The following is a 15,600-nucleotide window of genomic DNA, read 5'->3' on the forward strand; positions in this document are numbered from 1 at the left end:
ACCTCCATTTCCTCAATTAGTGGTGCTGTAAGTGCATAACGTAGTAAATTTTGGCAACACACATCCTCCACTTCATCTGGCATTAGCATTCCCAGTATCGCCTCCTCCGCCCCCCACAGACATTTGAAGTCCGCAGTTTGGGACTTCTTTAGTGTTAGCCCAACAAGGGAAAACATAGCCATTTGTACCATTTGTAAGGTTCGAGTTAGTCGTGGTAAGCTTGGTACCAACTATGGTTCCGGAGGCCAGAGAGGTCATCTTGAGAGACAGCACACTGTCAAATGGCATGCACACCTAAGGGAGATCAAGGCAGCCCGAATTGCAAGTCAACAAATTGTATCCGTTGACGTTTCATCTGATGATGACGAGGAGGAAGAAGCGTGAAACATTTCTTCAGTTACACCCAGTACCCCTGTCAGCAGCACACCCCCTGCAAGATATATGAGCCACACTAAGAGTGTGGGAGAGAGTGAGACACCAATGCAAAAAAGTTCATCATCACTGAGCGTAACTGGGTCGAAGAAGTCATCATCATCCCGTAAAATGGTCCAGCCCGGCATTAGAAGCATGTTGTTTTCAGATGCGCCATTTGAACGCAACCACCCAACGGCGCGTCTGTATAACACTAAGCTGGCTAAAATGCTAGCGCTGGACCTTCTCCCTTTTTCTTTTGTGGAAGGAGTGGGTTTTCGTGAAATGGTGGCAACGCTCTGCCCTAAATGGAAGGTTCCTAGCCGGTTCTATTTTGCCAGAGTTGCGGTTCCAGCACTACATGAAGATGTGCTGGAGGTGATTGGGGCAGCTTTGCAGAAGAGTGCTATTCACACTATACATCTGACAACAGACAAGTGGACCAGTTTCCAAGCCTTTGATTACATGTGCATCACTGCCCACTGGGTCTCTTTTTCAGGGGTTAAAGCAAAGCTAAGCGCAGGTGTTGACACGGACAAAGTTTATAAAGCTGCTCGGAAACATGCAACAGTAGCCATGTTTGCCATGGAGAAAACTCATACAGCAGAAAACATTTTGCATGAGTTTAACACAAAGGTCTTTCAGTGGCTGTCCCCAAGAAAACGCAGTATTGGTTATGTTTCCACGGATAATGGCGCCAATGTAGTTAAGGCCATGGAAAAGGGTAACTATTTCAGAGTGCCATGTTTGGCGCACTGTATAAACCTGGTTGTTAAAACAATTCTTGCATGAAGAAAGTCCCGTCTACGAGTTACTGACCACCGGCCGAAGAATGTGCACACATTTCAACCATTCTTTTATGGCCCGGAAGCAGCTGAGGTGCCTGTAACATGAATGTAAAGTGCCAGTGAAAGCACTCATCCAGGAGGTGGTAACACGTTGGAACTCAACCTTCTACATACTTGAGCATCTGGATCCACGGTACAAAAAGGCAGTGGCAGGCAGAGTATTCTTTCCTTTTGATGACGCAGATGTTACAAAGTACAAACATTGGCTAGCTGTGTTAGCCACTCGGTTTGAAAGAGAACGGCAGGAAATTGAAGGAAAAGGCAGTAAATCAGCATCAGCAGGCCATCCGGAGTCAATAAAATCCACTTCTGCACCTGTGGCTGTGGTAGAAGTGAGTGATTTTCCCTCTCAGCCGTTAACGACACCAGCAACCGTATCATCTGCACCAGACACAACAGTAATATTGTGTGAAGAAGAGGATTGGCTAACTCAGCTTGGGTTTGCTTCTCAAAAGGTCCCAGAAAAAAGTAAGCAAAGTGGAGGAACCCTGGAGAACCTTGAGTCGATGTTGCAGGCCTATCTGAATGACTCAACAGAGGTCTATGTTCATCATGACCCATTGGCGTATTGGCATGGGAAAAGAGATGTGTGGCCAGAGATCACCAACCTGGCTATAAATTACTTGTCTTGTTCACTTGCAAGTGTGTCTTCTGAACGTGTTTTCAGTGCTGCTGGTGACATTGTAACTTCCAAAAGGACCCGCCTCTCAGCCAAAAATGTGTAGAGGTTAACAATGATCAAGATGAATCAGCACTTCATACCACCAGATTACAAAATACGAGAATGCATGCAGGAAGAAGACGAGGAGGACACCAACTTAGATGAGGGAAGTTCTTCTCTGTTAACTGACCTACTCCCGTCTGAATTTGCAGAGTTTGAGGACGAGCTCTTCTTCCCTGACACCGAGCCCTGAAAATGAGTCAATAAATCTCTAACTTTCTTTTTCGTCCTTATTCACTTTTATTCGTGTGTCTGTCTTTCTTTGTTTTGCAAAATCTATATAAAAAAACTTTAATCACCTAATCACAAAAACAAGCCCATCAGCAGAACTGTCTTCACTTATTTGCTTATTGATTTGAAGGTGCCACAGTCTGCATTCTTCAGGTTCACAAGTTCACAAGAACACGCTCCTGTATCCTCCTCCTCCAGACTCCTATTTCCCTCAAAGCAGATGGCTGGATTACGCCCAATGAAGAAAGACTCTGCACTTGTGGGGGTGTTCTACTTCTTTGCGGGTGAGTTGACGGGTCTGGGGCATTGCTGTGAAGGTCTAATACCGGATAAAAGTGGTTTGGAGAAAATCGGAGCAGAAAAAGTTTTTGCGCTTTTGATCACTTGCCTGTCTTTGGGGTGCTGTGTGGGGGGCTTTTAGGTTGTTGGGGGTGGGTTTTGGGGTCTGTGAGCACTGCTGGCACATTCTAATGTTGATTGCATTTGTTTTACAGGAAATCCATGGTGGAAAAGGGGAGTTGGGGCCTAGCTGCAGAGCGCATTTGGACTGAATTCCAGGTAGGCCCAAAGTTGTCTAAGTGTGGCTTTTCCCGGGTTTTGCCTTTTGGCTTGTTGGGGGTGTTAAACTCGTTTTCGCCCGGGTTGACAGTTCTGGGGCCATTGCTGGGAAGGTCTAATACCCGAAAGAAAATGTTTTGGAGACAATCCCTGGGGAAAAAGTTTTTGCATTTTCTGAGATTTCGCTCACTCTACCATTTTTGGGGGGCTGTTTGTGGGGGTTCCTGGTGTTTGTGGGGGGGGTTTGCGAGACTTGGAGCAATGCTGGGTATGGATACTTTTGCTTGCTTACAAGTGGTTTGAATAGAATCCATGGTGGGTAAGGGGGGATTTGGGCCTACTTTACTTTCAAAGTACGTTTTGTCACCATTTTCTACTAGGCCTCTGACAGGTAGCAGTATCGCACGTTTTTTGAGATCTGATTGGGGGTCTTCTACATTTTTGCGACTGGGTTTAGTAAGGGTCTGAGAGCACTACTGGGAAGGTCTAATCTTGTTCTAAAACACAGTTTACAGTACACCTAGCTTGAGGGGAAAGATCCGCTAAATTAATTCGCCCATACTTATTTATCCTTCAAAAGGAGACTCAAACAGAGTACGCACATTCAAAAATATTGTACTCTCTAGTAGGAAACTCAAAGTGTAACTTTTTGCACTACACAGCGTACATACCTTATATTTATTTGTCAGTGGTGTTCTAATATCACTTCCTGTATTTCCATCAATAATTACAGGGCGGGTTTCAGCCTGTGCAATGGGAAATGTGCTAATGTGAAGTCAGGCTTCACATTAGCGAGCCGCAATTCAGCATCCGCCAGGCAGGCAGTGGACAGGGTGTCTTCTGGTCACCAACATTGATGGACGGAGCGTCAGATGGAATGGAGGAGTACTGCTAATAAGAGGAATGGTTGGATGCATGCAACTTCCCAAATTCAACAGGACAACTACAACAACATACAGATACAGTATACGTTCTTTTCTAATTATCTTTTAAGTAATGTTATTGCTGTGAACTTCTATGAGCGTGACTCTGCATTTCTTTGATCTCTGCTTCTAAGTTCATCCCTACAGCCATTGTATAGGTTTTACTTCTGCTATTTTCCAAACCCAATTTAATGTACGAAGTGTTTCTCTGAGTGCAGATAGGCAAGTGAAAACGCATAATTACTGCAGCCCTGTACTGTCGCATTCTTTCATTCACGGTTGTCGAAAGTACTACTTACTTTTCAGTAACCATGCATGCAGTAGTGCATGCACTTCCTTTATATCACTTAAAAGATTTATGGATAGCTTTGTACCCAAAGATTTGTTTATCTTCAATTATTGTTTGTCCATGCTGTGTTTTTTTCTTCTCTCAACAAAACTTTCCCAAAAAAACCCATTCCCATCCATTTTCCAAACCCTAACCCTCTTCCCCCGGGCTGTGTGGTTTTGATTGATGTGTGACTAAATGACAGCAATAATTCAATACACTTGCTGGGGAGGATAAGGTCATAGCAACAGGCTGGTGAAGGAATCCAAGGATATATTCTTACTCAGCTTGACACAGACCCATGACTATTCGCAAATGAAAGCAGATTTTCATGTGTGCCATCAACTTGATTGATCATCAAGAACATCCTCCTCCTAACGTGGCAAATGATTACGCTGCTGTGTCCTTCACCTTCAGTTCTATTTCTTGTTGTAGTAGCCAATGTCAAAGAAATTCAACGCAAGTAGTAGTTATACTTTCAATACTTTACCATTTGTTAGGCTACATTGTGGCACTGTTCTAGTGTACTGTCACCTGCTATATTCTCTATCGTACCGTTCTAATGCTACGGTAAGGACAAACAAGGTTTCATTTTCTTTTTTTCATATGCTGCAACTGCGACTGTGTAACACCACTAGTACCACTGCAATGATGACATTTCATCCGCCCAGGATTGCCAACCTTAATCGCCATTTCCCGTGCAGCCAGCCCTGTGCCTAGCCCCATTTCCAAACACAAATTACAGGTAAGATAAGCGTTTGGGGGGAGGTAGTATGATAGAGTATTAGGAGAGACGAGAGACTGACGGTAGTACTAGTAAAGTCCTAGGACTATTGAATTCACTTACTCTGTGAGAGGCACTTAGTTTTGAAAACATTTGGGCAATTACTTACACAACTTGAATCAAGATGCCACTTAAGTTTCAGGAAAACAAACTTACTGTTAAACCCCCACCCACTAGCCTCAAAAGCAGTAAAAAACACGTATGCTAAGATAAAGTTTAAAGTATATTTATATCCCTAACATAAATTATCTCCCGCAAGACCCAACTCACCCCTCCTCCCTAACCCCAACGAATGTTCGTGAAAAGTCCAAAAAACCCAACTCCCAATTCCCACCCCCCAGAAGTCTTTAAAAAAGGGGCAAGGCACAGTCTCCTCCTACTGCTGGCTGCTGTTCACTTTTCGGGCCAGGTCGGCATGCTCCTTGCGGAGGGTCTCGAGCAGGGTTTTGGTGTTCAACAGCTCCTGCCCGATGTAAGACACCCTGAGTGAAAGGCGGTGCAACCTTTTTTTGGTACTGCTGTGGGGGGCAGCTGAATATTTTGCTGCTCGGCGGTGGCGGGTGGCTGCGGTACCCCGGCTCCGTACCGCTGGAGACCTGCTGCGCTGACTGGCTGACCCAGGGAGCGCGGAGGAAGATGCAGCTGTCCCGGTCGATGTTATGGTCGACTGCGTGTACCCCTCCTCCTGGGCCACCAGCTGCCGATATTCGGCGACAGTCGCCTCCAGCCTCCGTTGCTGGGCCCTTTTAGCCAGCTCCTTCCGTGTTGGTTTGGAAGGAGCATCTATATGAAGAAAGAAAGACATAGTCTGTAACCAATGCTCAAGATTAACACAAAATGATTCAGCAGAAAGTTGTGTCTTAGTCTTCTTCTTCTCTCTTGTTTAGCAAAATTGGTACGTTAACTTCTGCAAGCCGGCATAATGCCAGCGCAGTCAACTTGCACCCGAGAAAAACAGACGCCCGTCATGATGAGTGAGACAGACTTGCGTTACTGTACCGGTCCAGTACATGCAGGTGGTGATGCTCTTACTTTTCTATTACGGGTGGCACTGAGAATACTCTGTTACAAGGGCTACTGCTTAATGAATTTAACTTTCACCCTACAGTGCCAATGAATACTAGAAAAGGAAAATGAAGATAAATAATCTGATTATCTATCAATGCACATGGTATGTATTTGCTTACATATGGGATGACTTAAGGTGCTTTGCTTTTTATTGAGTGAACAGTGATACATCCACACATGAATGACAGAGTTCTACTAAACTTATTAACAGAGGTAGTGAGTGGCCATCGTAATAGCCGGATATATGCTGTGCTTGCAATACAAACTACTGCTAATATTCATGGTAGTATTCGGACAAAATAAAAACTTATTTTCCTTGCCTTTCCTACACTGGAACGGACGTGCGGGTGCGGTGTTACATGCTCTTCAAAGTAACACTTAGTTCATCCAGTTACCGTCTACTCTCTCTAGATACACATATGCTATCTAAGAGTCAGATAGTACCATGATCCAGGCATCCATCCATTCAAACTATATGTCAATCATTCTTCTTCATGTCTCTCATCTGGACAAACCTTATGTTTCTCACGGGAAAACAACCTTTTCATTTTATTTGGGAAACCGCAAGCCATACATGCGTGCTTGACTTACATTTGAATTTCAACCAAAGGATATATTGCGCACAAATACAGTTTCTGTTTCACCCACCCAGGCTGTTTTCCTTCCACCCATCCTTGCTTCATCCTTCACCCAGCCATGCATCATATTCCTTCCCAGCCACCTCGGGCATCAATCAAACATGTATCATTCTTCTTTGTCAGTCATCATTCCTTTTAACTTGCTCGTCCTTCCACACTTACTTACACCCTTCTTTCGCTGTTCATTCATCCCATCCATCAAGTTCATCTCAGATCTGATTTGGATTCTCGAAAATAAATTCCCCGCTGAGTTGAAGTAAATTTAGAGGAGGCTACTACCTGGTTGATAAAAACTTTGTTCTAAATTTGAAAGTCTACTTAACAGTATAGTAACTTAACTGTACAACATATATACTACACCCGTGAAGAGAGCACACTCTGCAGTCTGCAATCCCAATAAGTAAGGAATATAAGAGCTTACCACTGCCCGCCACTACCATGGCAACTTTCAAAGCAGTTTCCTCTGGCACTTGCACCGCCTCCTCCCCAGAAGTGTCCTCCTCCACCTCCGCGCTGGCCCCGGCACCAGATGTTCCACCTACAAAGTACATTTAAGAATGTTAGATGTCATAGACATACACCACTCACTAGTATTTTGTCTAGGAATGAAGAAATGTGAATACATTAACCAATCTAATAATTTGTGACTGTCTACTCTAAAGTAAAAATGACCCTTTTTCCAGGGAAGGGTGTTGTCATGCTGCACTTTTTGGCACAACTGATGAATGCTTGCTTTTTAACACGCACCATTTTTCTCATAACAGACAGAAGCTTCACTTCTAAGAACAAGAGCAAGATCAGATCATCATCACTAGGACGGAGTGACCAACGATTCACCACCACGCACTAAAAAGAAAAATTAAAGTTCAAACCAAGTTAGGGCTCGCCTCGCCCACAATAAATGTGTATAATAAATCACTAAGCACTTTTCCATTTTTAATCAACCGTTTATGTTTTATGAAAAACTTGATTTTAATAAATGTTTTTACTTTTAATAAAGCATTAAAACTTAAATAGTCTCTGTGGTTTTTGGTCAAGAGTGACTGAGCAAAAGGTTTTGCAATTTGCAAGCATGAGTCTGTGCCTCTGACACTTCTGGACTCTGACTCCGTACTCTTGTCCTGCTTTGGATAATCATCATTGGGGATCATTCATCGATGAATTCGGGAGCTAAATGACTCTGCCACACTATCTAGTCAGTAAGGAGATTGGGGGTTCTTCAAAGTCTGTTATCACTGAGGTATGTGGACAGTCTACCTGCGCCTAATATAATTGATAAACAATGCACTATTTAGTGTCCATAGTTCTGTTTGTGCAGATTTGTCCCTGCAACAGTAGTAGTATGGCTTGTCCTCCTATCCAAACCAAAAGTAAAGTAGTATCTTATTCTTTCTTGGTGGTCATTCACATTTTATTGTTGGGAATTGTCAAAGCATAAACATTTAGAAGACTTGAAAAGACATTATGGACAATCCCAGAGGACTGCACTCAGTGCATAGAGCTATTGCTGACTAGAATGGGAGTTTCGTTTAACACCTTTTGCCAACTGTGCAATCTTAGTTAGCTACACAGACAGACTAATAAGAATAATCTAGTAATACCACAGGGAGTCATAGTAGAGGCAGGATAAGAATTTAGATACAGTCTACAAGAAGATCAAAGACGATTTAGAAAAAATCGAATGAGGAACGCTAGTAAAAATAGGTACTTTATATTAAAATGAAAACTTACCGGGCCAGCAAAGGAGCCCTGGCCTGACCGATCCTGGCCTTCTACAGCAGCAGCAGCCGATACCACCTCCTCCTCTGTCCTCTTGCCCCTGGGGGGAGCTGATGTACAACATGAAAGAAAGAAAGACCCGAAAACATGGATGATTGTTGTCAACCAAATCAAACATTTCAAAAGAACAATAACAAAATATTTTGGCGAAATAGCAAATAGACAACTATTCCACGGGATATATTGACCTATCTCATGTGGTCTACTACGATATTAGTATTGCTTGATTTGCGGACCGTCGACTTGGAAAGTTATGTAACTCACTAAACAAACTACTAAAAAGGTTCGCCTAGGACTGGCAGGCAGCAGTACGCAGCACGCGAAGTGACAGACAAACTCCATCGTGATTGCAGATCAGTGACAACACTAAAAAGTTTCCTACTACATTAACCAGTCATTAAAATACTCAAACTAACAATCCACCACCACTATTTCTTCTTATTGCCAGGTGTACAAAGGAAGGACTGAAATTGAGTCTGTAGGGGCAGATTTACAAGCCCCTTGCGGCTCTTTTGCTCCGTTGTTGCGTGACTTTTGTGACGCAGCGGCAGAACAAAAGAGGCGCCATGGTGCGGCGTATATTAACAACGTGACGCATATGGGAGATGCATCACGTTGTAAAGCCCTGCGCCATCAGGGGGCGTTCCAGCGCAAGGGAGGGCGTTCCTGCTCAGGAACGCATCCTAAAAAGTGGCTGAGGGAAATCTACAAGATTTCAATCAGTCACTTTTAGGACAATGATGCGTCACTCAAACCCTGCGCCTGCTTGAAGCAGACGTACGGCTTGACGCAGCATTGGGGAGATAGGGCACCCCAGAGCATTGCTGGAGCTGCGCCATCGTTGCGACGGAACTCCAGCAATGCGCCGCCTTTACGGCACAGATGCGTAACGCTTCGGTGACGTTTTGGGCACATGGTGCGCCGCATTGTAAATACGGCGCACCATGGGTGGTGGTTGCGTGGCGCACAATTACTGGCGCATCCCTGCTACTTTGCAGGGATGCGCTGGTAATTGCAAATCTGCCCCTTAGTGTCTAGCATTACGCAGTTCTGTAGGTGCCAGACTGGAAGTTCAAATTCAGTGACACTTTAATCAGCCCCTAATTCATTCATGTCAGTTGAGGCAGGGCAGGTGGGCTAACGAATTTTGCAAAACTGAAAGCACTTAGCAGGTGCAAACGTTCAAGCTCATCATTAATCAGGAAGCACTTACAGCTAAGGAAGCAGGTGCTAGCTCAAATTCAGTGACACATTAATCAGCCCCAAATTAATTCATGTCAGTTGAGGCAGGGCAGGTGTGCTTTTCCCCCCATAATCTACAGTGATGAACCAGAGGGTGGCAGTGATGAATCAGAGGGTGGCATGGGTGAAACCAGAGGGTGGCAGTGGTGAAACAGAGGGTGCTGTGATGAACCAGACGTAGAAACAACATGGTCGCAACCGTTACGACCCGACAAGTAAGTTCGCGTTTGCAAACTGGTAAAAAACCCTCGCAAACTGACAGAAACCCTTGCGAACACAAAAAAAAATCCGCAAATTCGCGAAAGTTCGCAAATTTTGCGGTTTGCGAATTTGTAAATATGCAAATTCGCGAATCATGAATTCGCAAAATTCGCCCATACTTAATAAAAACTGACAATAGTAACCCTCTCACTTGAAAAGGCATTGATAAATACATATGGATGTCGAAACGCGTCTGCCTGCGACTTTGGACCAATACATTGGATTTGTGCAAACCTGGGAGTGCTCAATGTTCCCTGGGAACTTTGGTGGTAGAGGTCATGATGTGCAGTCACTAGTAGGTATGGATATACCTGCTCTGAAAAGTTTATAGCTGCTTTTCATAAATACATATATCAAAGAAAGAAGTGTCTCAAACAGATAGACTCACCAAAGAACAAAAATATATTTCCACCTACCTTCTTCAGGTAGTACAAGATGGTTAGCTCAGTTCCTGCACAGATGACACTGCTGAATTTTCAAAAAGCATCATAAGTGAACATTTCATTTGGAATGTGGGATTAAAGCAGTCCTGAGATTCCTTGAGATATACAGTAACCAGGTGGTACTGTCAGCTAATCTGGATGCCATGAAATTAAACTGTACATTCAGAAGTTTCCTTTGGAGTCCAGTATTTCTTCTGTCAAGATATGTTCCACAGAGAAAATCTTCAAATCTGATAGTAAATAATCCACAAAATTAAAACGATTGGCTACAGGCTGGTCTAGTCTCTTACTAATTATTGCTGATTTGTGATTCCTGAATCCTGTACAGAGGTCATTCAATGTTTGGCCTACATGTCGGCCTGATTCACAAAGGCAATCTGAGACAAAAGTCTAACTTTACAACTTTTGATATTCACAGTCGTCATTTACGAGTCATATCTTTACGTCCACAGTCCGGCCAAAATCTCTGGCTTCGGTCGTACTCTGCGCACCCAGGCCGTACTCTCCAAATTGGGTCGAACTCTGCAAATCGGAACGTACTCTCCGGCTTGGGTTGGATGAAGTGTAATCAATGGGCCAGAATGTAATTTTCACAAAAAGTAATATTAAGGAACTTGTGATAAATGGTAGAAGAGGTCATAAAAATATGTTTGGGCAGGGAAAAGGGTGTGGATGAACACTACATCATTTCCCAAAATGTTTGCTCCTTTGCATCATAATACCAATTGCTGTTCAAGTCAGTGGTGGCTTGTAATGTGCAGCTGTAGTGAGGGCGGGAAACTGTGCACACTCTCTTCCACATGCACACACATCATGCACACCCATCCACATGTGCACTCACTCACACCCATTCACAAGCACATAGACATGCCCATTTAGAGCACATATGTGCATATATAGATACATTCTTAAATACACACATGTATTCGACATTTATTGAATAATCACCTGCCACAGCGGTGCCATCAGGTGATGGGAGTGAGAAGCAGAAGCCTCGGTTGTTTCCTGAAGGCTTCAGGTGAGTAATGGACAGGAGGAAGATCTCCCTACCTCTGCTAAGTGAATGGCCTTGTCATGGGTAAGCTAATGAGAGGAAGACCTTCCTTATCTCCTCTTTGAGTGGGATGGGGGTCAGTGAGAGTTGCTCCATTCAGGGAAAAACCTCACTAATGGACAGTTGACCCAGGGCATCACACAGCTTAATTCTGAAGCACCCAGGTCTGAGTGTATCAGTTACGCTCCCCCTTGTCATTAGGGGAAGGTTCACAGAAACCTTTGCTGGGCTGAGGAGGTTAAGCCCTCTGGGCTGTGAAATCTTTAGACTGGCAAATTTCATCCCAGGCAGCGAGGTGCCTTCTCATTTAGTGCATGCACAGTGCATAGCTTCCTGACTAGAACATGAAAAGTGTTTGTCAGGCTGACTCTAGCTCAGCCTGATAGACACTCATTGTGCAGTGAAAAAGGTGGAGGGCAGAGCCCTTCTGTCCTTAACAACGGGCTGTGGCTGGTTCAAGTCAAGGCAAGTCAACAATCTCTCTGTGCTCAGCAGTGATACCAGTTCTGCTGAAGAGGGAGGGCCTCATTCTTCATGGGATCAAAGATGAGAGATTCCTGAAGAGCAACAAACTCCACACTGGTCTGCTCCTATGAGATCCTGCTAATTTCATCTGAAAAACAGGCACTAGGCTTTTTAAACATATGCAGTAAAGTTCTGTTCCACTTCACCTGCACTTGATTTCCATGGAAGTATTCTGTTGGTTTCTGCAAAGGCAAAAGCCAGGGTCGTATACTGTTTTGTACTGAAATCGGCCAATAAAAGGAGTTTCCCAGGCTCAGAATAGTAGCACTTTTATGGAAGAATGACAGAATACTAATTCTGGCAAGGATGGGAAGATACTGTAAATTACTGGGAAGTAGAAGCTTATGCATCTTGGGTTGTCGGTGTCAGTCTACTGTGTTTTTCTACACTCAAAAGTACGTTTTCACTCACATGCACATACATACAGATATGAATTCATGCAGACACACAGACAGATCCATGTTCGCACTCACACCGATTCAGATAATTGTCAATAATGATGCCCTGTAGTTGATTCACACTACTGTCCTATGACTATCAGTAGCTGTGCTCTATAGTTGATCAGATTTCAAGTCCCGTAAATGTGGACCCTAATATGTAATTTATTGGCAGGTGATGGCGTCTAAGAGCTACAGGTTCCTGAACGACACACTCTATACGGATGGGATTCTGGTGGCCTGGGATCCTGCACCGTACTCTGCAAACCTCACTGAGGTGAGTGGCCTTCACTAACTTGCTGCTTGAAACTAGTCTAGGACTTTCTCGCTACAAACAAATGCCGTGGCCCAGGCTTTACTCTTATTATCTTGTAGGGAGCTGGAATAACAGAATTAGGCAAAACAAAGCAAGTGGGACGCAATGCTTAAATTAATCTCAGCCACTTGTGATTACTCTGGGCCGCATTCTAGACCATTGTATTGTTCACTTGCCCAATACCGTACAAGGACCAGCCATATGCAAAACAGTTTTAGCTCCTCCCCAAAATGGGAGTACTGCTTGACCTGCTAGGCCATGGCCCATCTGAACAGAATTTAAAGAAACTCCAGACAGGCTTCAGGCTTATTAGTAGTAAAGATCAGTAGCGCAGTGAACTATGATGCCCACATCTGGACACACCAAATTAACTTAGGGTACTCACTGAAAAGACCTGAAAGAGATAAATGGAAGTGCTTGAATTAATCTGTGTCACTGCTTTGTCAAGATGTGCTACTGCAATTGGAACGAGCATTGACTCTCAGGCCTCATATGTATTGGGAGAGATATGCGTGATATCACAACTGGAGTATCATTGAATCTCAGCAACACCTAATTAAGCAACTCTGCAGATAGAGCTGGCAAAATGGCCGCGGTCAGTGTGGGGGGGAGCAAGGGCACGGAGGTAGCACCCCCTTAAAAAACAGAAACATTGACAATTACTGTGGGGCATAGACCGGGATAGAAAGTGTGTCGTGTTTGCCCCGCTGTGAAATATCTGTAAATTAGCGCCCAGCTATAAATCCTGAAGGGACGTTGTGTGGTTTATGGGTACTGCATGTAAAAGAGCCCCACTTGTAGCCACCAGATACAATACAGCGCTATTTGCTGCCAACTGTGGAGAGTGAGGTGGGTGATAAGATGCTTGATACCATTTCTTGACCTTCTTGCCCATCAGTGGTTTAAGAATCCAGAATTCCCAATCTTCACACGATACAAGGAATACAGACAGAAGCATCCAAACCAACCATTCTACATCCTACACCCCCAGTTCCTATGGAAGCTGTGGAATATCATCCAGGAGAACGCGGCTGAGCCTATCCAACGAAACCCACCATCATCAGGATTTTTGGGTGAGAACGGATAGAACAATGAAGATCATTGCTCATCTGTGATGGCATTGAGGGGTCTCGGGGCTGGAAAGTGCATTATAGGTGTCCCAGTATATGAGTGTCTCAAGCCTAGGAACAGAGCTGGACATCTTCTATAAGTTGGACAGCTTATGTGTACAAATGATATATCAGACCAAGGGGAGAAGATTAGAATATTGGGCCTGCAGGACCATTGGGGGCAATTGTACATCTTGGTACTATGAGTTGAGATCAGCATTTTAGAACTATTTATGAGTTGCCCATGATGATGGATAGGGGTTGGAGAAGTTGGTCTCCAAGGCTTATGGAGTGATGTTCAGAGTTTCATGTCATTGGGAAGTTCAGCATCTCAAACATAAGGGGGAGTTGGCTTTGTTCCACTCTATTAGGGGTCATTGTCAGCATTCTATGGGCGGGAAGAAGTTGGAGCTTATGATGATTCAAACCAATGAGGCCATGTTTGTAAGCAAGTGGGCACCTCATTAAAATAGGGGTAGGATGAGCTGTACAATCCTATGGGGAAGCTGACATAGTAAGACAAATCATGGTCTATATGCAGAGTTCTGCCTCGGAGGCCTATGAAGTGGTGGGGCATTTTAGGCTTATGGAGACAGGATGTCTTTTACCCACAGGAGTCTGGGAATGTTGCAGCCCAAAGCAAGGGGGAAGTGGGGCACTAAAGGCATTTAGTGGTGGTTAGCATCTGGCGTCGTCTCCGGCCTATGGATGAGCGGGGCACAGGGATAGACTGTCACACAATTATGTTCTTCCACCTTTGATTCTGCCATGTGTGTGTGGTGGTCCACTACACCGACCTCTCCAATGCAGCCTTTGCCCAGTGCAGAGGGACACATGCTGTTCCTGCTCTGTGTGTGAGTAGAAAATGGCTGAACTGCCTATTGATGATGTACCTACTTTGTGTGTAAGAGAGATGGCTGAATTGTGTGTGTATGTGTGTATATATATATATACATATATTCTTTACCACACCAAACTTTTCCCATCAAAAGAAGGCGCTGACTCCGTGACTCTTAGTTCAAAACGTTTAATTCCAATTTCAGTAGCTGCTCAAACGCGTTTCGGCGGCTTGCTCCCGCCTTGCTCACTAATAACTGTGTGCAAATTAGTTGCTCATATATACATATTCAGTCTGTCATGTGATTCATTTCTCAGCCCATTGATTGGCTGTTGCTAAGGTAAACATGGATACACCCCGTGGATTATCAAAGCAAGTTTTTGACTTTCACATTTCAGTTTTACATGCTAGTCATTCGTCACTTGTTTTATGTTAATATGTGATTTAAACAAACCATACATTTATAAACTATAGAAATATATAAAGTAATCTGATCTAAATATCGATACACTTCCACGTAGCTTAAAATAAACAGACATTGTTACAAATTACGTGTAGCTTAGAATTCCCTTATGGAGGTCATTACGTGTGTTTAAAATTCTTTTCTGTCTTATTTAACGTAATGTTTATTGCCCGAACCCTCGCCCCTTGGAGTCACGGCTTGTGCCTATCCCATTCATCAATGTTGGTTAGTGCCTACTTGGTGAGGTGTGAATCGCTCTGTAATTGGATGCTCGTGACTACGCTGAAACTACAAAGCTTTTCCTCCAGTGGGAGGCCGGTGATTTGTGTCTGACAGATCAGCTTGGTGAAACCTGTCGTGCAGCGTGCTCATCACAGTGAGTGTTTCCTCCGTTTAGGCATATCGGCTGTATTAATACTGATACTAATTCATGGCCACTGTATGTTGCCTACTCGGGACGTTCACTATATCAAGATTAGTATCTGCGAGCGACTACTCATAGGCACTAATGGGGAGAAGGTAGGGATTTCTAAGTTTAGAGGAAGTGGCGCGAAAAAATGGGGTGACATAAAATGTGTAGTTTAAACCAAAGCATTATTTACATGTGAAAAAATAAACGTGAG

General features: G+C 43.9%; 1 protein-coding gene across 1 annotated transcript in view; it reads left to right on the forward strand.

Moving 5' to 3' along the window:
* Positions 1-15,600, forward strand: part of LOC144798272 (beta-galactoside alpha-2,6-sialyltransferase 1-like) — a 153,825-nt gene that overhangs the window by 69,274 nt on the left and 68,951 nt on the right. The window contains exons 3-4 of the mRNA XM_078669045.1: positions 12,427-12,528; positions 13,466-13,640. Coding sequence (XP_078525171.1) covers positions 12,427-12,528; positions 13,466-13,640 — 277 coding nt within the window. The remainder of the gene's footprint in view (positions 1-12,426; positions 12,529-13,465; positions 13,641-15,600) is intronic.

This window comes from Lissotriton helveticus, chromosome 12 (assembly GCF_964261635.1).
Source record: "Lissotriton helveticus chromosome 12, aLisHel1.1, whole genome shotgun sequence".
Lineage (NCBI taxonomy): Eukaryota > Metazoa > Chordata > Amphibia > Caudata > Salamandridae > Lissotriton > Lissotriton helveticus.